A 25957-nucleotide genomic window follows, 5' to 3' on the forward strand; every position below is an offset into this window, starting at 1 on the left:
GTCCTCCTGCTGCAATCAGCCAGAGAAAGAAGAGGGAATAAACTGGTTAGGGACTATTTAGGCCAAAAACCCCAGGGCTACTCCCAATATCTTGTTCCTTCATTTTCATCCCTGAATACACTATCCATTCAATTACAAAATCACCAGTGTGACTTCTATATGGCAGAAAACACACATTTGAATTATTATGCTGTGAGTTGATTATATATTTATCCAATGCTTGTGCTAGTTTTTGAAAAACAAAAAAGACCTTTTCATTTTTCTTTCTAAATATTATTATAGATCACACACACACACACACACACACACACACACACACACACCCCTAGTCCATGGGGAGCATGACACATTTTTTCTGTATCCATGTTCTTCACAAGCGCCACCTCTCACAAGGGCCTCTGTCAAAGCTGGCTTTCTGGGACTTCATTTTCAGGAACAATTTTCTGAAGTGACAAACACTATAGGGAAATCTGTGCTAACCATTAAAAAACCTACAACTGAGTTATTTGCAGTACTGTCATGCTAACTTCCAACTCAATAAGACCAAAGAAACCTCTAGGGGAGACTCTGCTAATAGCTTCTTACTGACCTCCTTCCAGCACGCCCTTCTGCTGAATAGTGGCCCAGTGGTGAATATGGCAAATGAGGTGTGAAAGCTCTTTTTTTTTTTTTTTTAAAGGCTATGATTCTGACTCACTGGGAAAAGAAAAAAATGAGTTACAAAAACTCTGCCTACTCTTTTGCCCTAGAATTCTCTCTCGTCAGGCCTTCCACCAGGGAAACCCATGCGTGACCCAGGAGCATTATTAATTTCGCCAGACCCTGAACATATGAGCAAATGTACCATTTGTTACTCAGCCATCCTTAGCATTACATTAATATTTTGAATCACTTTCATTTCTAACAATGTATCATTCTGCTTTCTTCCTATCATTTTTAATCTTCATAACTGAGAAACACATATGGAGGCAGAGAAAAAGGTTTCATGGGGAGGCATTCAATTCATGAATCTGATAAATATTACACACAAATATTTTTCAATGCTAGCATTTTTTTCTACATTGAATGGGTAACATCTGTAGTAACCATGGTCTTCTAATAATCTTTTGATGATAATGGGGAGTAGTGATGCTTTTAATTAGTATCCAGGAATTATAAGACAGTCAGTGCTGGCATCAGAATGTTGGAGACCCTGGGTCAAAGTCCAGCACTGGGTTCCCTACTTGCCCCCTGGTGGCACACTGTAAGCTACCTTGGTCACTGGTACTGAGGGTTCACTGATGGGTCTGCCCAGGTGGGCCAGGGTTCCTGGTCACCTGAGGTGTACAGCTACTACACGTCCTTACAAGTACATTTACAAGGAGGATTGGACTGTCAGTAAGGTAAACTGTGCCACATTAGAGTTTTTAAAATACAGAAGGAAAGACAGTGAGAGTTCCCAAGAAATGTGAGCACAGATGCTTTGTTTTCTTAGTAAGAGGGATAGCTGAAAATTCAGGCAAAACAGAACATAATTATGTTTGGAATTAGGCTGAGATCTTTTCAGACATCCCTGGATGGCAGGAGACAGAATGATGGATATTACTATTGTGGCAACTGGTAATAGTGGTACAGTACTAGAAAGGATCTCTCTCCTTGGCCTTGTGAATACTGCTCATTGCCCAGGTACCTAGGTGCCCAGGATGTGATCCCCTTAGCTTATGGAGAGATGATAATTAAGAAGGGAACAAAATGAGAACTGTTGAACAAGTGGTTGGTCAGTATGTCTCAGAGGACTACAGCAGTGCCCTGATTATTATACCAGATGAACATTAATTCTAATGGGAATCGCATAATGATATGCCTGTAGTTATTATACGGACAGCCCAATCCTATCCCCGGCTAGTCTGCACAATACAGGGATGCTGCATCTTGTGGGCTGGTTGGGGACCAGGAGGAGGACCAGGCAGGCTGGGAGAAGGAAGTCAAGAAAATTTTATTTTCTCTGGTAGTTCCTGGACCTACTCAGATCTACGCCAGCTAATTTGCTGGTGTAAACCTACTGGGTCCCACAGGGCATGTTGAGCCCAGGATGGGGACTCTAGTTCTCATGAACACCACTGCCATCAGGATCCACCTGAACTGCCCCAACCCATCCCTAACCTGGCCCAATTTCCATCCTGATTGCCCCAATCCACACACCACCACCACCTTACCTGCTCCTTACTGGATGATCTGCTGCCTGCTGATGACAGCACGAGGCTTATCTGCTTCCATGCCATTGCTAGCAAGCCATCTACCATCAGAACAGCTCAGGTTATGGCAGCCTGCATGTTGCAATGGAGGATTGAGAGATCCGCCACTGCATCACTAGGATAGGATTGGGCTGTTAGGAACTTATGAAGGTACCATATACCAACCAATCACTTGTCCATTTAGCTCAGTACTATCTATAGTGACTAGCAGTGCCTTTTTTGGGGTTTCAGAGAGGGATCTTTCCCAGCCCTACCTGGAGTCCGAACCTTGACATTTCTGCACATTTAAAGTATGTGTAGTACTATTCTGCTATGGTCCTGTTCCCAGGAATTACCATTTAAGAAACGACTACAAGCTTCACAAGAGTTTAGAAATATTACACAGGACAAGCTTTCCTCCTGTGTCCAGTTTTTTTTTTTATGTTGCTATTAAACTCAGGCATTTAAGAGTTGCTGTTGCTGTTAAACTCAGACATTCTCAAATGCCCAGTCTATTAAGAAAAATGTTGACATACAAGTAAATTAAGCTGTAGGTAAAACAGTATTCCATATTAAATACTTTCTCATGTGAGCTCTGACATTCTGAACTAATCATCTTAGCTAGAACAATTATGAATACAAAAGCCTGTTATAAAAACAATTCATTTCTCAAGAAAAAGTAACTTCAGGATGAGATGTCTGACTAACTGATTACCAAACCAGGAATTGAAAGTAAAGTTCTACTCAGTAATACAATTAATTTAACCACAGAACAGATAAGTCTTCCTTTTGGAATGAAAAGCCTTTGCAAATGATTGCTAATGTTAAAATGATGCAATGTGCATTTATGCAGACGGTGCTTGAAAAGTAGACAATGATGAAGATTCCATTTATTGTGGGAAAACCACAAGTTCTCTCTAGCTAGTATGCCTGTTGTGGGGATATAACATTTTCCCACAAATAAAGTACAGAGTGGAACAAAAATCCTATGCATAATGAAAAATTATGGGTGGGAAAAAAATAACTTCAACCTACCCATATTAATCATTAGGAAATGTGAGTGGGCCATTGCATATCACTGAACATACTGGGCCTATGCAAGTGTTTTAGGGTGTAATCCAGAGGTGCCAAAAGGCATGTTTGCACCTCCTCAGGGGGAAGCTGGGCCGGCACTCAGTGAAGCGCCGGCCTGCAGAAGCTGACACAAGCCTACATGCTGGCTTCCTCGCATAGGCCTGGCTCCTCCTTCCTATCCACGTCTATTTATTTTATGGATTTGTTAAAAAATATCTGCCCTGCCTCTCAGCACAAAGGATCCCCACGGAATCAAAACAGAGTAGAGCAATTTCCATACAACAGTAAGTATAAACAATAAAAGTTAAATGACATCAAGTTATTCAGGATGCTGAAATGCAAAGCAGACCGTGAAGAACCCCAGAAGGTTCTCTTCAAATTGGGTGAACTGGTAGCAAAATGGGAAATAACTTCAAAGCAAATAAGGAATGCACATTAAAACTAAATTCCATGGGGTCTGAATTAGCTGCGACTACCCAGGAAAGAGCTCTTAGGGTCGTGGTAGATAACTCATTGAAATTTCATTGTGATGTGAAGGGGCAGTGAAAATTTCATGTTAATTATGCATTGTGTGAAATAGTATTTTCCTGTGTGTGCTCTGAATCTACTGTCATTGGGTAACCCTGAATTCTGGTATTATTAGAGTGGGAGAAAAGTCTCTACCCACTTCATCCACCTATTCATAATTCTATAGACCTCTATCATGTTTCCTGCTTAGTCATCTTTTCTTCTAAACTTAAAAGTCTTGACCCTTTTCCTCATAGGAAACCTCCTAATATTTTTGGTAGCTGTTTTCTGCACATGATATATATTTTTGAGACAGAGTGACTAGAAATTTATATTGCATTTGAAATGTAGTCGCATCATGGATTTATATAAAGGCATGATACTGACAGTTTCATTTTCAATCCCTTTCTTAATAATTGCTAACACTTGTAATTGTCATCACTGCTGTAGGATGTGATGATTGCCACTCACTCAAATGGCTTTAAGAAAAGAACAAATTTGAATTAGTCTAACAATAAGTGTTAAACATGATCACTAAATGAAAACCCCACATTCACAGAAAGTATTCCTCTGAATATAAGAGGTTAGAAACATTCAATGGTGGACAGTTGTTACTTACATATTTTCTTTTTAGGCTCTTTAGAGTCTATTTGAAATGGGATACCCCTGGGATGGACACTTTTCCTGATAGAGCAAGAGTCTCACTACATCCTCAGCAAGAAGCCAGCAAAATCCAGATAATTATAACTATAAACCATGATCCTGTAGCATAATCCTAAAACAGAAGCAAAAATATCCATCCAGTACAGAAACTGTAGCTAGCTTGACCATTCCCAAATGCCTGCTAACATTTTTACTAATTTCCACAATACTGCAACAGACTACAGGCACTGGTGTGTGTCTTTTGAAAGGATATTCCATATGGAAAATGCTGTTACTGGACTCAAGTGTGACCTCAAATTGCAAATAAATTTGGATCAGTGCTCCCCCTGATGATTGTACCCCCAAAAGATTCATATGGAAAAGCCATTCTTTGAGAAACCCTTGGGTCCTGGACAGTACTAGCACTGTGAACCAAACTGGTACTAACTGGTAATCTGGTAATTACTAACTGGTAATCAGTAGAGATTCCCAAGTGCCCTGTGGATACACTGGCAATAGGTCTGCAGCTGTTCTAGACCTGCTGCATCTTCTGTGGTACAGTGTTCCCCTGTATCCACAGAGGTTCCATTTTGGAACCCCCCGCAGTTAAGTGAAACTGTGGATACAGGCAAATGCCTTCCCCCCTAGCCTCCAGAGCCAAGGGGCGTACCCCTACCCTCCAGTGGGTCCTCTGAGCTCAGCAGAGACAACACATGTCTGTGGTTCTACAGCTAAAAGAAAGTCAGACTGAGCCCTAGAGCTTAAAAAAGTCACTTCCAGTTACTCTGTGAAACCAGAAGCAACTTTTTTAATGGCTTCCCAGGCATCCCAATAAGAACATAAAGAACATAAGAAGAACCCCGCTATATCAGGCCAAGGGTTCATCTAGTTCAGCTTCCTGTATCTCACAGTGGCCCACCAAATGATCGAGGGAGCACACAAGACAACACACACAACCTGCATCCTGGTGCCCTTCCCTGCATCTGGCAATCAGAGGCAGCCTATCTCTACCTTGCACATACCTACCATGACTTGTAAACCGTAATGAACTTTTTCTCCAGAAATTTGTCCAATCCCCTCTTAAAGGCATCCAGGCAAGATGCCATCACTACATCCTGTGGCAAGGAGTTCCACAAACTAATTACACACTGAGTAAAGAAATATTTTCTTTTGGCTGTCTAACTCTCCCAACACTCAACTTTCGTGGATGTCCCCTGGTTCTGGTGTTATGCGAGAGGGAAAAGAGCGTTTCTCTGTCCATCCCCTGCATGATTTTCTATGTTTCAATCATGTCCCCCCTCAGGCACCTCTTTTCTAGACTGAAGAGGCCCAAACGTTGTAGCCTTTCCTCATAGGGAAGGTGCCCCAGCCCAGTAATCATTTTGGTTGCTCTCTTCTGCACCTTTTCTATCTCCACTATATCCTTTTTGAGATGTGGCGACCAGAACTGGACACAATACTCCAGGTGTGGCCTAACCATCAATTTGTACAACAGAATTATAATATTAGCTGTCTTATTCTTAATGCCTTTCCTAATGATCCCAAGCATGGAATTAGCCCTCTTCACTGCTGCTGCATATTAGGTCAACACTTTCATCGAGCTGTCCACCAGTACCCCAAGATCTCTCTCCTGATCTGTCTCAGACAGCTCATAACCCATTAGCCTATATGTAAAGTTTTGATTCTTTGCCCCAATGTACATGAATTTACACTTACTTACATTGAAACACATCTGCCATTATGCTGCCCAGTCCCCCAGTTTGGAGAGATCCTTCTGGAGCTCTTCACAATCTCTTCTGGTCTTCAGCACTCAGAAAAGTTTGGTGCCATCTGCAAACTTGGCCACCTCGCTGCTCATCCCTGTCTCCAGGTCATTTATGAACAGGTTGAAAAGTACAGGTCCCAGGACAGATCCTTGGGGCACTCCACTTTTCACTTCTCTCCATTGTGAAAATTGCCCATTGACACCCACTCTCTGCTTCCTGGACCTCAACCAGATCCTAATCCAGGAGAGGACCTGCCCTCTAATTCCCTGACTGTGGAGTTTTCTCAGCAGCCTTTGGTGAGGGACCATGGCAAACGCTTCTGAAAGTCCAGATATATAATATCCACAGGTTCTCCTGCATCCACATGCCTGTTGACCTTTCCAAAGAAAAGCCTTTAATGCTTTATAAGGCATTAAAAACACCACTTCCTATTTCACTGAGAAACCAGAAGTAACTTTTTTTAGTTCTAGGGTTCAGTGTAAACATGGCAGAGGCTGCAGATGAATGTCTGCGGCCTCTGCTCGGCTCAGGGGATCCTCCGGAATGCTCCCCTTGCCTCTGGAGAGGGCGCGGATCCTATTTGCAGATAACTGAATCCATGGGTATGGGATCCACAGATACGCCCCCCCCCCCCGTATGTTCAAGAACAGTTCCAAAGAAGGCACTTTGCTGCAATTAAGCTATGTAGTTACCAAGATATGCATGACAATGGCAAAATCCCTGTTATCCAGAAAGGGGTGCAATTGGTATACTAGCTTACACTGGCTGAAACCTACATGCCAATAAAGTTTCTGGCTAAAACCACTCCTTGCCACAACAATAACCTGGTCATCCATAAGCCATTCTGGGACCAAGAGAAGCTTCAAACTGCTAACTTAATTTTTAAGGTGGATCACGACCCCATTCAGAACAGGTACATTGCTTACTACTCCATTAGGAGGCAACAGGTTCTTGTCCCACTAGCACGGGGTCTCTTCTGCAAGAGCTTTAAATTTTCTTTAAGCTTTTGAGTGCTTGCGTACATGTGTGTATAATCTGTTCTAACTTGCAGAAAGCTAAGAAGCTGTGAAGAAAGGAGACAAGATCTTCTCAAAACCCAAAAGTATAAAGCATGGGTGTGAATGAAATATTTGCTAGAAATGGAATTGCTGAATCAACACTGACCAGTGCACTTCATCATAATTATCAGGACATACTACTGCCAGGAGATTTATAAAAATCCCACTCAGCAAATAATTGCCCTGCTGTTAGGAGATAGTCAGAGTGTTAACACACTGTCACAGTCCAGCGTTTAGTAAGATATTCAACATTCAATTACTCTTGCTGAGAACTGAAAAGAAACATGATAGTTTTTCAGCTACTGTAGCTATGCTTCCACACATTCCTGCTAAAACCCAGATAGACAGGGGGTTTGTTGGGTCTCTTTTCCTTTAAAGAGGTATAAGAACTGCTCAGAAACTTAAACATTTCACCAAAGGAAAAAATATTGTTTGGCAAAAAGTGTCATAATGGTCTGAGTGTTCTCTCAAAATGTGATGGTACATTCTCTAAAGCAAATAATATTCATCTGTTTAATGTGAATTCTGGCTAGGAAGAGTTCATGTTTTGATGATACGCAAGAAACAAAATGAGATATGATGAATAATTGGAAGAAAATCAAAATAATTTCATAGATTGTTATTTTTGTGATGAGCAATATATATATTCTCTTAACTACAACTGGAAGTATTTATGCATTTTCGAACACTACAACTATGCAATCAAGTATCTTTAGGAAACTGCCACACATTGCATCAGACAGTCAGCCCATCTTTCTCAGTATTGCGACACAGATTTGTAGCGGCTCTCTAGGAATTTTTGTGCCCTACCTGGAAATGCAACTTGGGACCTTCTGCATGCAAGGCATTTGACCGACCATTCCTACAGTTCCTAAAGAATCTAGAAATAAAAAGTACATGTGTGCTGCTTTTCAGTCCCATTTAACGGACCACCAAGGCCACTGACATAAAAAATAAAACAATTTAAGACAAAAAGAAGACAAAAGTACAAAAGTATGGATATACTCCATACTTCAAATCTGCTACACAACATCTCCATCGAAAAAGAGAAATCCACACACACATTTGATACGTAAGAACAATCAGAACCTCATTGAAGATGGTGGCTGCATGTATTGATGAATATAGAGATGCATATACTCAGAAGAGGCTACAAGTCATCACAACATGCATGACCATGGCTGACCCATCCATGTGTATGAATAAAGCTGGATCAGGGCTCACAAGTAGTTATTTTCTTTCAGGAACTCCAGGGAAAATGCCATCTTTTGCAATCTGTGAAAACCTGTTGTACTTTCAGGTTTATAGCTAATTAAGAAATTAGCTAGATTTTAGTTTGTCATCAAACCATAAAATTCCAAATTGCATTTCAAAGACAATCATTATTTTTACCGAATTCTGTAAAAAATGAAAAACAGCATAGGCTGCAACATTTTCTTTGCTGCAGATTCTCAAAAGCCACAGCCGCCAATGCAATTACAATGGTCTGCTAAGGTCAGGGTGTTACATGCCAAGCCAAAATAAAAAATAAACATGCGCAAATTAATAGCACTACAAAGATCATAGCTTAAACCAACGTACCAGAATTCCCTCATATAAGTAGGCCAAACTGAAAGTAAAACCATTCACCATTATGTCACAGCCAACTAACACTGTAATTTTTTAGTACTAATTTTAATGGTATCTCTTGTTTTAACTGATCACTGGAGAATCTTAAATAGGTGGAGGCATATGAAGCAGTATTTTCAAAGTTAAGGTACAGAGAACAATAAGAGGAACATTGAAAATTACAAAACCAAAGGAAAGAGATGGTAGGAAAAGTGCTTCCTAAAATTATTAAATGAAAACACTTGCCTGTTTTTCTGTTCATTACCTATCTTGAACATGAAAAGGACAGAAAAAAATAAATGATGTCATTAAAAAATTGAAATGATGTCATTTGGTCTTTCTAAAGGTTGTGTACAGATATTACAAAAATTAGAGAAGAATAATGTGAGGAAACATATTTTTGCCAATAAAATATAGATTCTTTTTCTTTCTTTGAAAAGCAGGTTAACAAAAATATTAACCAAATCCAAAATACCATTTTAAAAATGTCAGTCTCAACAGAAATGATATTAACACGATCATCGCTCTCATACTATATAGATGAATTTCTTGCTGCAATTTACAATAAGATCTCTTGCACAAGACAACCAGTAGGTGGAGCAGACAACATAATTTATGATTCCGTTGCATGGGCACCATTTCTTCAGCAGGTTTTTTCATAATTATGGGGATCATGAAGAAAGAATTTTCTTCAAACAAAGGAAGGCTCAGATGTGTTCGGTGCTACTTGACTAGTTATTGAAACCAGTGATAAACGAAGAAAGTTGATTAAAAGCTCAATATTTCATAAGGATAAAGTTTAAGAGCTTGTCATTTATTTCTCCAGGCATCATTTTCGAGCAACCTGAGTTTTAATCAAAATAAAATTCCAATTCTATTTTTAACTTCACTCTACTACTACGTTTATATCAGCATTAAGCATTCTGAGAAGGTAACATATAGGGATGCAGCAAGTTTAATCTATACAAAAATGTAAAAGTTAACATCATACCGATAATAGTTGCATTAACCTGCTATACTCCTGTTGACAGTGAATGTGGAAACACAGCTTTGTACATTTTCTGGTTTAGCACAAAAACTGCTATTTTTTAGCAGTTCAAGTCTCACACAAATCTACTCAGAAGTAAGTCCCTTTATGTTCAATGGAGTTTCCTCCTAGGAAAGTGTGTATGGGATTGAAGCCTGAGGGCCCAGTCCTATGGTCGCCCGGTGCTGCCGGAACTCATGTTCCAGCAGTGCAGAGTGCTTTCCAGAGTCATGAAAGCCAAGCCACTATTGCATGCTGCCAAGTCACTGCCATAAATGGGCAGCAACACAGTGAGTCCAGCAACAGTTCCAGAGGCCTCCATCAGCGCTGGTAATTTGGTGAAAGAGGCGTGTTGTGGGTGGGGAGGGGGGAGGCTGAGGTGGATTTCACCGGGATCCTAGTCTCCCTTTTTGAACTCTCCTTGTCCCTTTCCTCTTCTCTGTCTCACACCAGCAAAATGGCTGGCAGAGGTCTGAGGAGACCCATAGGGGACTGGCAGCCCAATCCTGAGCTCAACGCTCCGGCTTTTCGCCGGAGCACACTGTCGCAAATGTGCCATAAGGCTCATCTGCGAGGCTTACCGCTGGGCCAGCACCCATACTAGCCCAGCGCTAGGTGGCGCTGGGCTAGTGCCGGGCGGGTGCCCGTCTTCCACTGCTTGGCGATCTCACAGACCGCCAAGCCGCAGCACAGTAAGTGGGGGCAGGGAGGGGGGTGGGAAGGAGGCGTTCCGGGGAGGGTGGAGAGAGGGCGGGGAGGAGGAGTGGCGCAGAAAGGGCGGGCGGGAGGCATGCTGGGGGAAGGGAGGGATGCGGGTCCAGTGGAGTGGACCTCCACCAGATCCTCTCCGTTCAAGTAGGGCTTGGTGCCCTACATGAACGCATTTACCTTACCACCAACCGTTTGGTTGGTGGTAAACTGAGTAGTCCCATTGTGGGGCTGCTTCCCTTACCCAGGAGAAGGGGACGAAAGTTCCCTTCTCCTGAGGTGCTGCCCACAGTAGCCTGAGGCGCACAGGATCCAGTGGCAGCCGTTTTCAGTGCCGCCAAAGCTGGGCGCCCCAGGCAGCTCAGGACTGGGCTGCCCATAGCCTACCGGGAGACAAATATTTTACTTACTGCCTGCAGGTTGTCTGATCCCTCTCCCCGCCACTGCCATAGCACGCAACACAGCTTCCATTGGCACAGCTTTATGCTATAACATGGCGGGGATAGAATTGGGTCATGAGTTAAGCAAAATCACAATGAATTGCTTTTCAAACATAAGCATGCTTTTACATATATGTGAATCTTCAAAAACCTTGAATGGCTATCATATGGAAGAAGGAACAAATTTGTTCTCAACTGCCTCTGAGAGTAGAGCTAGATCTACAAACTGGGTACAACTGGGTACAACAGAGCTAGGAACAAAGCTGCAAGAGAGGAGATTCCGAATGGACATCAGGAAGAAATTCTTGACAGTAAAGGCAGTTCAGTAGTGAAACATATTTCTGAGGAAGAGGTGAATTATCCCTTACTGGAGATCTCCAAGCAGAGGCTAGACCTGCTGGAGATGCTCAAGGAGGATTTCCCGCTAAAGGCAGAGTCTGGACTAGCTGACTTTGTGGTCCCTTCCAACTCTATGAGGTTATGAATTACCAATGATGTAAGCTACCTTAAGCATGTGTTGCACCAAATTTGTTTAGAACTTCCCATTTCCTCAATAATAGAGATTTTTAATTTCCAAATAAACCTTAAGCACCCCTGTGTTTGAGGCCAGTTGTATAAGCTCTTTTATAATATTTTGAAGTAACTATATATTTTAATAACAGACTGAAGCAATGTGAGGTTCTCTTTTCCTAGAGAGAATATTCTCAATGAACCCTTTTCAGAAGAGATGAATAATTCATTCTCAATAATATTCATTTACTAATTATCCTTTTCTGCTGTTTCTTCACAAACAAACCTTGATTTTACTAAATTTACAATTAAAATAACTAATTTCCACTAATCAGTTCACTTTTCCATAATTAATTGTTTTGCAGCTTAGGTAAACACTCCAACATTGCTTATTCATGACTGATATTACACAAAAGAAAGTGGCTAAATTTTCTACTGCAAAATCACATGGCATTGTCTTTGATCCCCAACTGGAAGACTGATACTTGTTAAACAGGGAATATGTGGATTGCTACAAAGCCTAATCATCAATAACAAATACCGATTGAAATAATTGTACTTGCACTTCTAGTATTCATGTTCATAAACAGTCACTTATTACGAGCAAACAAAGACTTATTTGCACTGATGATCAGGAGTAGGGATTAAAAAGGGGAACACCTGTCAAACTGTACAGCCCTTCAGAATTAAAACAAATATTCTGAGAAGAGTAAATAGATCAGTCACAGTATATTCAAGAAGAATATCTGCAAGAACAAAATCAGAGTGATTTGCTGACCCAGGAAGACCTGGGAAAGTTTTAACAGATAACATGCACTTACAACCTATATTTTAAAACACAGCAGAAGAATGTCATTCTGATCCAAGCATTAGCTCAATTAAAATGGAAAAAAATGAAACCCTCCTTGGTTTAATAACTTGTTAGTTCTTGACAAGTGAGACAACACAACAATAAGCCAGTCAAAATGAGTTTTTAAAGTGAGGTTATGCCCTTCGTGTTGTGTTATCACAGTGGCAGATCAAACTGCTGACTTGGACTCTTTCTGCCAACCGTGCCGATGTTGCCTCTATGAAGCTGCTGTCACGCAGCAGTCATGGTACCTGCTCTCGCCTATAGAAATGCACTAAATTGAACTCAAACTAGTGTCTTTGTGATATCTTTTCAACAAGTCATGTCCCATTCAGCCTGCTAGTTTATCTCTGTCAAGCTATGGGCCCCAGTGGTTTGCCTGAGCTGTCAGGGACAGGTACACCAACCTGCACAGTGCTAAGGAGGTAATGCATCTTTCGGGCTAGGTAATCCTTTTTCTTTCTTTCTCTTTCGAGGGCTTTTTTCTCCTCTTCTTTCTCCTTCATCTCTGCAAACTCTTCCAGTTCTTTCCTGCATTGAAACAACAGAGCTGATTACAGGGCCAATATGGAAACTATGCTGGTATTTTTCAAATTCTTTAATAGCTTCAGTGATATGCTGGCACTGACCACATTTTGCTGAAATCGAAAACATCAGGAACTAATTTAGGAGAGGGCTACTGCTGCTACAGTTGTTATATGTTCAAAGCCACATTCTATTACTGTGGCTACAATGATCAGTCTCTCTGATTAAGCCATTTCTGCCCAACGTTGCATATATGCAACAGGGATCAATGTGTATACCTGTGAGCTGGGCAAAAATGGGTTAAGATAAACATTGGTTTTAGCTATTTCCCAAGTAAAAGTTTGAAGCAGTATAAACTGCATTTGCAGCGATGGAAAAAATGTAGCCTTTTTTCAAACTGGATAGACAGTGTACATGACTGAATCTGATTTTTGCTAACTCGGATATTAAACGATATCTTAGGTTTGGATTAGGACTTAAGGATAAGTGGGTAACTTGCTCCATGTAGTGCTGATTCATATGTGAATATCTGATTATCTGAAGTTACCCTAAAACAAGGATTTCTGGATTAGATGTAGTGCCATCCATAAAAACATCATGACCACCATGTTTAAAACAAAACACTGTTTAGAATTCACTGCCAGAAGATGTAATGATGACCACTTTTCCTGCTCCTCAGATTTAGCACAGGGTGGATAATGTTCCATCTTCACTAAGAACAGTGTCTTTTCTTGTGGATATTGCTGGTGTTTCTTCTGCATCTATTTAAATTGTGAGCCCTATTGGGAGAGGGAAACCTCTATTATCTGTTCTTGAATAAGCATTTCCCCCCTTCTATGCTACATTTAAAACAAGCAAAGAGGGGTTCCTATGGAAATGACATACAACTGCATAGGTCTAAGGAGAGAAAGCACAGAGTAGTAATAGTAGTAGCAGTAGTAATAGTAGTAGCAGTAGTAGTAATAGCAGCAGCACTCAGATAGCAGAATGAGGAAAAAACCTCCTCCAGAGATCTTGGAGAGATCTGGCGGGAGAGTAAGTTGCAGTCAAGGAAGATGACAATGGACAAGATGAACAAATGGACTGGATCGATAAGAGGCAGAATAATATTTTATGTGTAGAAACAGAACCTATATTTCCACAGTGGATTTAAATGTATTTCTATGCATTTTTGCAATAGAATATTAATTTTATTGTAAATTAGTAATTTAAAACTGTTCATAGATTTAAATGGCAAACCTATACACACTTACATTGGAGTAAAGTCCTACTGAATTCAATAGGAATTACTTCTGAGTAGACTTGCATTGGCTTTTGTAAATCTGATTACATTGCAGTATTGATAAAAAAGTATAACAGCATTTCCCCCAAACATACACTCACAGTAGAAGTTAGCTTGATTAACATTTGTTGTTATTGGTATTAAAAACAGCTAATTCCAATTAACTTTGTATGTGAAAGACATAAATTTTGTTCAGTGATGTATGTACCGGTACATAAGAACATAAGAACATAAGAACAGCCCCACTGGATCAGGCCATAGGCCCATCTAGTCCAGCTTCCTGTATCTCACAGCGGCCCACCAAATGCCCCAGGGAGCACACCAGATAACAAGAGACCTCGTCCTGGTGCTCTCCCCTACATCTGGCATTCTGACTTAACCCATTCCTAAAATCAGGAGGTTGCGCATACACATCATGGCTTGTACCCCATAATGGATTTTTCCTCCAGAAACTCGTCCAATCCCCTTTTAAAGGCGTCTAGGCTAGACGCCAGCACCACATCCTGTGGCAAGGAGTTCCACAGACTGACCACGCGCTGAGTAAAGAAATATTTTCTTTTGTCTGTCCTAACCCGCCCAACACTCAATTTTAGTGGATGTCCCCTGGTTCTGGTATTATGTGAGAGTGTAAAGAGCATCTCCCTATCCACTCTGTCCATTCCCTGCATAATTTTGTATGTCTCAATCATGTCCCCCCTCAAGCGTCTCTTTTCTAGGCTGAAGAGGCCCAAACGCCGTAGCCTTTCCTCATAAGGAAGGTGCCCCAGCCCCGTAATCAGCTTAGTCGCTCTCTTTTGCACCTTTTCCATTTCCACTATGTCTTTTTTGAGATGCGGCGACCAGAACTGGACACAATACTCCAGGTGTGGCCTTACCATCGATTTGTACAACGGCATTATAATATTAGCCGTTTTGTTCTCAATACCCTTCCTAATGATCCCAAGCATAGAATTGGCCTTCTTCACTGCCGCCGCACATTGGGTCGACACTTTCATCGACCTGTCCACCACCACCCCAAGATCTCTCTCCTGATCTGTCACAGACAGCTCAGAACCCATCAGCCTATATCTAAAATTTTGATTTTTTGCCCCAATGTGCATGACTTTACACTTACTGACATTGAAGCGCATCTGCCATTTTGCTGCCCATTCTGCCAGTCTGGAGAGATCCTTCTGGAGCTCCTCACAATCACTTCTGGTCTTCACCACTCGGAAAAGTTTGGTGTCGTCTGCAAACTTAGCCACTTCACTGCTCAGCCCTGTCTCCAGGTCATTTATGAAGAGGTTGAAAAGCACCGGTCCCAGGACAGATCCTTGGGGCACACCGCTTTTCACCTCTCTCCATTGTGAAAATTGCCCATTGACACCCACTCTCTGCTTCCTGGCCTCCAACCAGTTCTCAATCCACGAGAGGACCTGTCCTCTAATTCCCTGACTGTGGAGTTTTTTCAGTAGCCTTTGGTGAGGGACCGTGTCAAATGCCTTCTGAAAGTCCAGATATATAATGTCCACGGGTTCTCCCGCATCCACATGCCTGTTGACCTTTTCAAAGAATTCTATAAGGTTTGTGAGGCAAGACTTACCCTTACAGAAGCCATGCTGACTCTCCCTCAGCAAGGCCTGTTCATCTATGTGTTTTGAGATCCTATCTTTGATGAGGCATTCCACCATCTTACCCGGTATGGATGTTAGGCTGACCGGCCTATAGTTTCCCGGGTCCCCCCTCTTTCCCTTTTTAAAAATAGGCGTGACATTTGCTATCCTCCAATCTTCTGGTACCGTGGCCGTTTTGAGGGACAAGTTGCATACCTTAGTCAAGAGATCTGCAACTTCATTCTTCAATTCCTTAATAACCCTTGGGTGTATGCCATCAGGGCCCGGTGACTTATTGATCTTTAATTTATCAATGAGGTCTGAAACATCTTCTCTTTTAACCTCTATCTGACTTAACTCCTCGGTCAGGAGGGGCCGTTCGGGCAGCGGTATCTGCCCGAGGTCTTCTGCCGTGAAGACAGATGCAAAGAACTCATTTAATTTCTCTGCCATCTCTAAGTCTCCTTTTATCTCCCCTTTCCCTCCCTCACCATCCAGAGGGCCAACCGCTTCTCTGGCGGGTTTCCTGCTTCTAACATATTTGAAGAAGCTTTTATTATTCCCCTTAATGTTGCTGGCCATGCGTTCCTCATAGTCTCGCTTGGCCTCCCCTATCACCTTCTTACATTTCTTTTGCCACAGTTTATGTTCCTTTTTATTCTCTTCATCAGGGCAAGACTTCCATTTACGGAAGGAAGCTTCCTTGCCCTTCACAGCCTCTCTAACTTGGCTGGTTAGCCATGCGGGCACTCTCCTGGATTTAGTGGAACCCTTCTTTCTTTGGCAAAGGGCCTCTTACACCTCTGCTGGGCAAGATTTAATAAATCTCTGCTGGGTAGATTTAATAAATATTAATTAGGTAAGTTCTGACCTTTTCTAGGGCATCTTACATAAAATACAGTATCAAGAAAATTCTATTCCTGTAATGTAAATATTTATAATACCTCAACATATTCCATATCTATTAATAAATATCAGTGGATGCAATCTGCATTCCACTGAAATTAAGATGCAAAACTACGATTGATTTTAATTGACAATGGTTTGCATTAAGTATGATATATAATAGTTGGGATCCAAAGAGCCCTCTGTCCATGTGGAAAATACTTCTGTATACACCAAGGAGGTTGTCACAGACTTTTCCCCTGGTGGCATCCCCAATATGGTATTGGCAATATCACATACCACACAACTCTGGAAGATCTTCAGAGCAAAATTAGGGAGGCTAAAAGAGCTGCAATGGGAAGGTAGAGCTGCAAAAGTCCTGGTGCACAACTGAATCCTGGTAATGGATATGCTTCATCTTCATATGAGCATGTACACCAAAACTGATGAAATAGTGACTTAAAGTGTTATCACCAAATAATATATGAATCTGAGTTGAGAGATCAGCATACATTGTAACGGGTCCTGCACTGTATTTTTACATATTACAGTTGAGGAATTTAGGGCACAATCCAAACTCCATGACCAAACAGTATAGGTCCCTTGTGCTGGCCTAGCAGGGTGCTATAAAGCATGTTTTTGCCTCCGTGTGAATCAGCTGGGCCAGTGCAGGGATGTGTGCTGGCCCACATAAGCCAGATCCAGCCTCCATGCCGACCAAGACTTGTAAGTTTACACTGACCAAGCTCAGCTGGCACGGGGGTCTGGTGGGGTTTGGGGAGGGCAGAGAGAAGATTATTCGGGGCAGGGGGGCAGGCGGAGGGCAGGCCCATGGGCAGGTGGGTGGGGAGTGGGAGGTAGGGTCAGGACTTATATTTTAATGTACCCCAAATAACAACCTCTATATGAAGCTAGCATGACATGGAAAAGGTTCTGTTTCTCAAGCAAGAGGTTAGATAGCCTTCATAAGGAAGCTATAACTGTTGTCTGCAATGAGCAGGGGATTGGATTAAATTACCTCTAAGCTCCCAACTCTAACATTCGAGGATTTTACACATGCCTTTCCCTTGCTAGTTTTGTACATTATAAACTTTATAGCTTTATAATATAAGGCATTTTACAGTGGGGAGATTCAGGGTCCAATTCTGTGCTGGGCCAGTGCCAGTACTGAGCTTTAGTGCTGGTGATGGGTGATGTAAACGTGCCATAAAGCACATTTATGGCACCCTCCATTCAGGGAGTGCTGACCCAGCACCAGTCAGCGCTGGGCCCAGCACTGGATGGATGCTGATGGAGCAACGGAAGAGCTCTGTGTGGTGGTAAGGTCTGTTGGAGTGGGGAGGAGACATTCCAGGACGGAGGAAGGAACTGGAGGGGGTGGAACTGGCGGAGCCCTAAAAAGCCCAACACAGAGGCTCTCAGGTCTGCACTGGCAAAATAGCTGGTGCAGACTTGAGAAGCCCCAATGCAGAACCTGGGGCTTTCCCTGGGGAAAGGGGATGAAAATCTCCTTCCCCCAAGGAGATCCCTGGCAGCCCTGTCAGTGCCACTACATGGAGCAGTAACCGTTTTGGCACCACTGCACCTGGTGGCAGTAATGGTGATAGGACTGGGCTGCTCAGCATTTGATATACCATCTACAGCATGAAATAGTACAACCCAGCAACAGATACAACACATAAGTTTCTGCCACTTGTTTTAATACTAAAAAAATTAGTTTAATACTAATGTGGGTGTAGTCACCCACACTAGTACTTGCCTGAAACACAACTGCATGCAACCTGTTTAGGCAAAATGACTTCCCAACTAGCTGTAGTGATTTCACCCATGTCAATGCAATTGTTTCAGGCACAGGAGCTATTTCATCCAAATGGCATGCCAAAAGAAATAACCTATAGCATCTTGGCAGATGGTGGAATGTATGAATGAAAGATATTTTCTCAGATCTGCCCATGTTAAAAGTATTCAACAAAATCAAGAGCTGAACAGTGTATGACAAGGTATCAGGGCTAGCAGTAGTTGATATCAGTCTTAAATCACAAGTTTATGTGTGTTCACTAGGAAGTAAGTCCTACTGAGTTCAATAAGATTTGTTTCTAGATTAGTGTGGTCAGACCCAAAGAATGTGATGGACATGGGTGCTCAAACGTTTTAGCACCGAGACCCACTTTTTAGAATGACAATCTGTTGGGACCCACTGGACATGATGTCATTAACTTGGAAGTGATGTCATGGCTGGCAGCGACATCATCAAGCAGGAAAAATTTTAACACTCCTATATGACAAAATCAAATCAACAGCGCAATCCTAACTTGCACTAGAACAGGAAGGCTGGCACTGTATCCAACGCAAGTTTGGGGCTGCCTGAGACTCAGCCTAAGGCAAGGGGAAAAATTCCCTTTACTCCAGGGAGAGCAGCAGCAGCAGCCCCAAAGTGTCTACACGGATCAAAGCCATCTAAAGGGGTGGAGCAGATCTGAGCTGAACAGAGCAGCCTGGAGTCGCTCCACACTGCCAGGGAACTGAGCTACAATCTGGCATAAGTGCCAGATCCTGACCCTAATTCCTGCTGCCCGCCTGCCCACAGGCCCACCTGTCACCCAACTGCTGCCCGCTGTCCCCCCACCCCAAAATGCCTCCTTCCTGCCCTCCCTACACCCTCCTCAGTGCCCTGTGCGGCCAAGCTCGGCCAGTGTGAACTTACTGGTACTGGTCGGCATGATGGACCTGGTCTTTGTGGGCCAGCACCTATCCCTGCACCAGCCAGCTGACTCACACACTGGTGCAAAGGTGCTTTATGACCCTTCTTAGGATTGCGCTCCAAGTAAATTAAATGTTTAAATATTTAATAAAATAAAGAACCCTCCTAACCCTCCCAAGCAGTTACAGATCTGATTTTAAAAAATTCACCAAACATCACAAAGTTCTTACAAATTCACCAAACATCCCAATGACATAGACATAGTAACATAAAAGCATAGACATAGTAGCCTGTTAAAAGTACAGATCTGTAACATTTTCCCAAATGCAGTCACATAACATGGTGGCATCAAGTCTAATATATTAAAAATAAAGTCCACTTTGAAATGAATGGGAACCCACCTGAAACTGGCTCGCAGCTCAGCTCGTGGGTCCCGACCCACAGTATGAGAAACCTGTGGTAGGTTCTTATGATCGTTTTGTTTTGTTTTTTGTATGAATTTGATTTGAGTTTTGGGGTTTTGCATCAACAACTGACCCGCACAGTTTTTGTATACTAACAGTCTCATGGAATTAGGCTGGGTGAAAAATCTGACTCCATGAGGACCTGAAAGGGCACCTTGCCTTGAAAAAGCATTCAAGAGTCAACTTTTAAGAAACATGGGGAATGTGGATTACATTACGTGTTGGAGCAATTCAGACAACTGGGAGGGCAATGTGACAGTTGGGTAACTCAGTGTATGAATTCCCCCTTTTTCATTTTGTTTTGGGTTTGTTGCTATTGATATTGTTCTGCTTTCTATTTTTTACTCACAAATAAGAGATGGGGTGGGGACATTTGAGCATTTGTAGTGCACTGCAATTATTAATTTCTAAAATTCAGTGCTATAGCAGCTTGTTCAAATGAAGGGGTATATTTGTACTACAGATACAGAGAACTATGTTTCAAAATATGTATGCTTACTCTTTTTGTATATTTCTTACCAAAATATTCATCCAGAGCAAGTACTGAAGCAGGTAAAATATTAAGTAAATCACATGTTTTGCTTTCAAATGTACTGCATAAGGAAAAAGTAGAACAAAATGGAAATGAATTAAAGATAGGAGAAGATGTATCGTTCTGTTTTGATCCCTTGAAATTTTTTTTGTTGCCATTTACTGTTAAAGGCTTCTGATACAATATTTCATACAAGGTTACTTATGAAACATACTGACGTTTAAAAATCACCATGCTATGCTTTTGCAGCAGTGTAATTTTTTTCCAACATAAGATTAAATTGCAAAATAAATGAATTACTTAGAGTGGCATGGCCCCCATTTTGCCACACTTCTTTTGAAAATTGCTTATTAATATGAAAAAAGAAGTTGGAAAATAGCCTGTTTTACTTTATGCATAGTGTTTGGAGGCCTGTGAACCTACAAACCTGGACTTGCTATGCATTTTAGATTGTGTTGGCAAGTGGGTACACTGACCTTTCTGACCTGCATCTCAAGGCTATTATTAATCGCTAAGTAACCTGGTAAAGCCAAACAAATTTGTTTCCATTGAAAGGATCTCTATCTGTGTCTGCGAATTTGTGCTGTACCAAACAGACCTCATTAACTGTGTCCACTTTTGACAAAGAACTAGGAGTTGGAGAGACTGGTGACCTTTCTTTGTCCTTAAGGTGCAGAGCTCAGAACCATGAAATGTGAGTAAATAAGCATTTTAACAGCAGCACTATTAAACATAAATTCTCAGGTTATTTTAAGTGATTACACCTGTCAGCTTTGGTGCATGTCTCATATTTAGTAATTATTCACTATTGTTGCAGATTCGTCTGGTCATCCTCAGTAGTACTGGAACTATTTAATAAAATGCTTCCCCATGCATGGTTATATATTTTTTCTATTCCTTCCCAATAATATAAAAAACAAGCATAATCCAAAATGAGTGAATGCTCAGCAACATAAAAGAAAATATCTACAAAGCAACCTAAGTTTAAAGGTATAATAAGACTATCTAAAATAATTTTGTTTCATCCAGTAGGATTGACAATCGTTTTTGGAATGGATGATTCAATACCATAATTTGGAAAAATTAACAGCCCAATGTTGAGAGGGAGGCGGGGAGGGGTGGAATGAAGTGAGAGGTGGGTGGAACGGGAAGGAGATGGGACAGTGAGGTGAGTAGACTGGATCCATGAAGGGGGTTTGGCCACAGCAGCACCTGCCAAATCCTAATCCTTTTCTGGACCTGATCTGCTTTCATGAGTCAATGTAAACTTGAACCAGTAATATTCTGGCACAGGTCCAAGTTGACCTATCAGGCTAGCAGGTGCTTACCTCCAGGGAGGGAAACAAATGTTTCCTTATCCCAAGGAGGCCCCCTGAGGTTGAAACTCCTCCATAGGATTCAGCAGCCACTGCACTAGTGCCTCTGCATTGCCATGCACAGAGTTTGGTAGGATTGAGTTAAAATTCAAATTGCAAACCTGGTTGCAATGGAGCTCCCTTTCTCCACTAACATGTAATTACTGTCTGATAGCAGATTCCTAGATCTTGCCATACTTATGGAAAATAAGGTCTAAAATATGTATCTCACTTCTGGATATACTGATCAGTATTTTCTGTTACCAGAAACTGCCTCAGTTGTATATACGAAAATCATTTTAACTGTAAATCTTGGAGTCCATCTCCAAAACGTGCGAAGGTCTAGAGGAGCAAAGAAATCTTGTATGATCTTTTTTAGGACAAGATATAAAATTGGATACCATAACAGCCCAATCTTAATTGACTTCCCCAGTGGCAGTGCAGCTGCACCAACATGGCATGTGCTGCATCGCACAGAGGAGTTTCAAGCTGCAAAAGCTTCCTCAGTGTATGGCAACATTTTTTCCCTTGTCCCAGTGTAAGTCTTTTCTGACCCAGTGGGTCTACTTGGACTTGCACCAGCAACTGTTGGCACAAGACTGAATGGACCTGGGGAGGTGGATCAAAGCTGGAAAGACAGGATATCAGTGGTGCTGTTGTGGCTGATACTGAACTCTTCCCAGTGTGGACAAACACCCTCTCTATCCTGTTCCTCCTCTCCTTGTTACTCCCACACAGTGCCCACCCCTAATGCTGGAGCTCCCACAGTTGCCACCAGCTCATGGATACTGGCGCTTACCTCTTATGGAGGTGGCCAGGCTGTGCTCTATGCTATTTGTGACTAATGGGCTAATTGGACTGAATATGAGTCTGAACCTACTTAAATGAGGAGTTTGGTAGTAGGACACTGATGGCCAAACCAGAAATTTTGGGCAGCTGTATGTGTGTGAAACACGTGCTTGCTCTGTTCACTGATAAAGCAGAAATGGGGTCTACTTTTTATGCAAGAAGTGCCCAGAGGATGGGATAGAATTTTTCTGCCTTCCCCTGTCCTACGGTCCAAATCTGAAAGTGTGTTCCCTCTATATTCCTTATAATATACATTAATCCCCCCACCCCTGCTTAATATGTAAATACAGCATATTGACATATTACATATCCCAACATTTACTTTGGGTATATCAGGCAATCTGTTTTTAAGGGGTTGAGGAGCATTTGGTCAGCATGGTATTTCCTTATGATTTGTGATGAAAGAAATAAGAAATGTGCCTAAGGAATAATTTGTGTGTATATATGTGTCTGTATCATCTTGCAGAATTCTGTGAAAATGACACACTGAAAGTACATAGGAAAAGAAATCTGCACACCTCTGCCCTACAAAATGCCAAAAAGGGGGTTATAATTCTTTTGGAAAGTTGGCAAAACAAGAATAGAATCTTTCTATGATAAACTGACACAATAATTTAAATCATTTGTCTTGTTAAATGCATCCTTATTTCAGAAGTTATGCACTTAGGAACACTTGTCATCATGATTCAGCTAAGATTATATGCAACAAATGTCTAAGGCAGTGAATTTTTCACTTTTGTTTAGGTATTAAAAATAAAACTCATTCATGTGCCAAGGAAACTTATTGTTATTCAGAGTTTTCATTATGCAGTGTGCAGTGGTGTTGGTTGCAGCTATGAGATGCAAATTTGCTTGACAGCATTCCTTCCATTTCTATAAAGGTTAAAAGAAACATATACAATATTGTTCCTAGCACTTTGGTAAAGGTCTTTAAATGATGATTTCAGCAATATTCAGATTCTAATGGAGATGCACTGAGCACTGTGATTTTAGAGATTTTTTACAAACTTACTTTTATCGAACAATTTGAAAGGAAAGAACACCGAATTTTGCGACTTTATAATGGTTTGGTTCCCAAACCATAAAATTCCAGCAACACAGGCAAGAGGTCACCTTTGCCTAAGAGAAGTTTAACCAATATCGGTTTTACCATTTTATAGTCACTCTGCCATCTCAGACAAAGATAATGGAATTCTAATGTGGTCAACTGAATTACCCTCAACATATTTCCACTGATATAAATGAGGTTGTGCAAAAAGTGGATTGTATTCATCCTTCACTTATTTCGTCTTACCAATCATCTTCAATCAAAATTAAGCATACATATAATTAGTTACTGCAAGAGGCTGCAAAGTCCAGATTTCAAGAACTACTAACATAAAAGTAATTTTAAAAAGTACAGGTACATGACTTCTAACCTGATCCTCACCACCTTTGTTATAACAGCACATAAAGCTTGAACATTCTATGCATTTGCATCACTTCAATATCTAACAGACCAATCCTTAGCTCCCCTGGTGTCCAGTGGTACAGTGGCACCGAAATGCCCTTCACTGTATCCTCTCAGGCCAGGGAAATAGCCAGAGGTCTCCTTGGGGTAAAGGAACATCCTGTAAATGCCTTAGGGCACTTTTGAGTTACCTAGCACCCAGCATCAGCACTGGATAGCATCGATTGGGCTGACCATCAGGGAATGGTGATTTATGGAAAGTACAGTTGCTTAACAAACCAGGATCCTAGACAGTTTGATCCTGGTTTTACCTAACTGTGGGACAGTTCCCCAAGTTCATATAAAACACAGAAAGAACTGTGGTTCACTTCAGCCTAAAAGCAAAGCTTTCTCCTGTGTGTAAAAGAAAATAGAAGATGGGGAGCATGCAAGGATTATTCTTGTAGTAGGAAACCATGGTTTCACGTTACATCTGAATCTAGTCAGTCTACTTGAATAAATGAACAGCGTCAGAGTACAATAGAACAATCTATTCTCTTGTCATATATACATCTATTTCAAATTTTATCATTGTCCCAGCACTAAGAAAGTTAAAGGAAACAATAAAGTGAGGTACAAAGAATAAATATTTTAAATTATTCTATTATAGAAAACATAACAATTCAAACATAACAAGAAATACTATGGTGATGAAAATGGAGGTCTATATGAAACATTGGCCTATTCACTATAACAAAGAAACTGATTACGATACTTGTCGAATTGTGTCATGCTGACACGTTTAGGGCGCAATCCTACCCTGCGCTGGAACAGGCAAACCAAGAGGCTTGCATTGTATCCAGAGCAGAATAGGGCTCCAAAGTGGCTCAGCCAGAGCTAAGGGGAAAATTTTCCCCTTAACCTCTGGGTAAGGCAACCTGGCCCCTATGGGTCTCCTTGGACTTGTGCCATCTCCTGAGGTGGCACAAATTCATGGAGAGTGGAGAGGCTTGAAGCTGCTCCAAACTCCCCAAAAACTTGGGTTAGGATCCAGCATAATTGACAGATCGCAGTCCCGCCTCCCGCTCCCCACCTCCCTGGGGCCATCCACCGCACAACTTCCCTCCCCTCGCCCTGGAACGCCTCCCTCCAGTCTCCTCCCCATCCATCCCAGAGTCTTGCATCGGCTGAGCTCAGCCGATGCAAGACGCAGAGCCTTCATCGGCACAGAGGCTTGTGTCAGCCTCCGCAGGCTGGTTTGCCTCTGTGCACCAATCTTGCCAACTCTCAAGGAGGCACAAATGTGCCTTGCGGCACATCTGTGACCCTCCTGGGCTGGCAGAAAAGACTTGCACCGGCCCAAGAGTGCCTCTGGATTGTGCCCTTATTTAGCTCATAAATACTATCGAGGGCTAGGATAACTTCCAAACTAACCTTTACCAGTGGCCTTTTTCAGCATTTGATTGTGCCTGTTTCCATTCTAGGATGTTGAATCAGTATCCCTCCAAGTGATTAACTAAATACAAGGATGACAGGGTTGGCCCTCTACACTCTTTACCCAAACTTGTATCCATTTACCTATTTTACTGATTGGTGGACAGAAGTAATTGAGCATTTAAAAGTCCTTGCCCAGGACACTCACTATAAATTGATTTCAAAATTCTTACTAATTTTACACATCATTGTTATCAGTCTGTCTCAGGAACCTAGTAGAAGCAATTCTGTCTTGCAAATCTACAAGGTTCACAAAGCTTCAGTTAAAGCACAAGAGATAGAAAAGGTGCAATTTCATTAAGCTTTAACAAATCATTGGCTGTCAGATGTATATTTCCACCAAGCAATAAAGTTGAAAGCCAATACAGAGATAGAAGTACAGGCTTTATATGATTACTATAAGAGAATAGAAAATATTTTGGTGCTAAAAATACTCTGTATGTCAG

The 25957-nt window shown here is 41.7% G+C and overlaps 1 protein-coding gene across 2 annotated transcripts in view; it reads right to left on the reverse strand.

Annotated features, from left to right (window-relative positions):
* Window positions 1–25957, reverse strand: part of SPATA17 (spermatogenesis associated 17) — a 115294-nt gene that overhangs the window by 59621 nt on the left and 29716 nt on the right. For both annotated transcript variants that reach the window (XM_066611708.1, XM_066611707.1), the window contains one exon: window positions 12811–12934. In XM_066611708.1, coding sequence (XP_066467805.1) covers window positions 12811–12934 — 124 coding nt within the window. The remainder of the gene's footprint in view (window positions 1–12810; window positions 12935–25957) is intronic.

Source organism: Tiliqua scincoides, chromosome 1, assembly GCF_035046505.1.
Source record: "Tiliqua scincoides isolate rTilSci1 chromosome 1, rTilSci1.hap2, whole genome shotgun sequence".
Taxonomy (NCBI): domain Eukaryota; kingdom Metazoa; phylum Chordata; class Lepidosauria; order Squamata; family Scincidae; genus Tiliqua; species Tiliqua scincoides.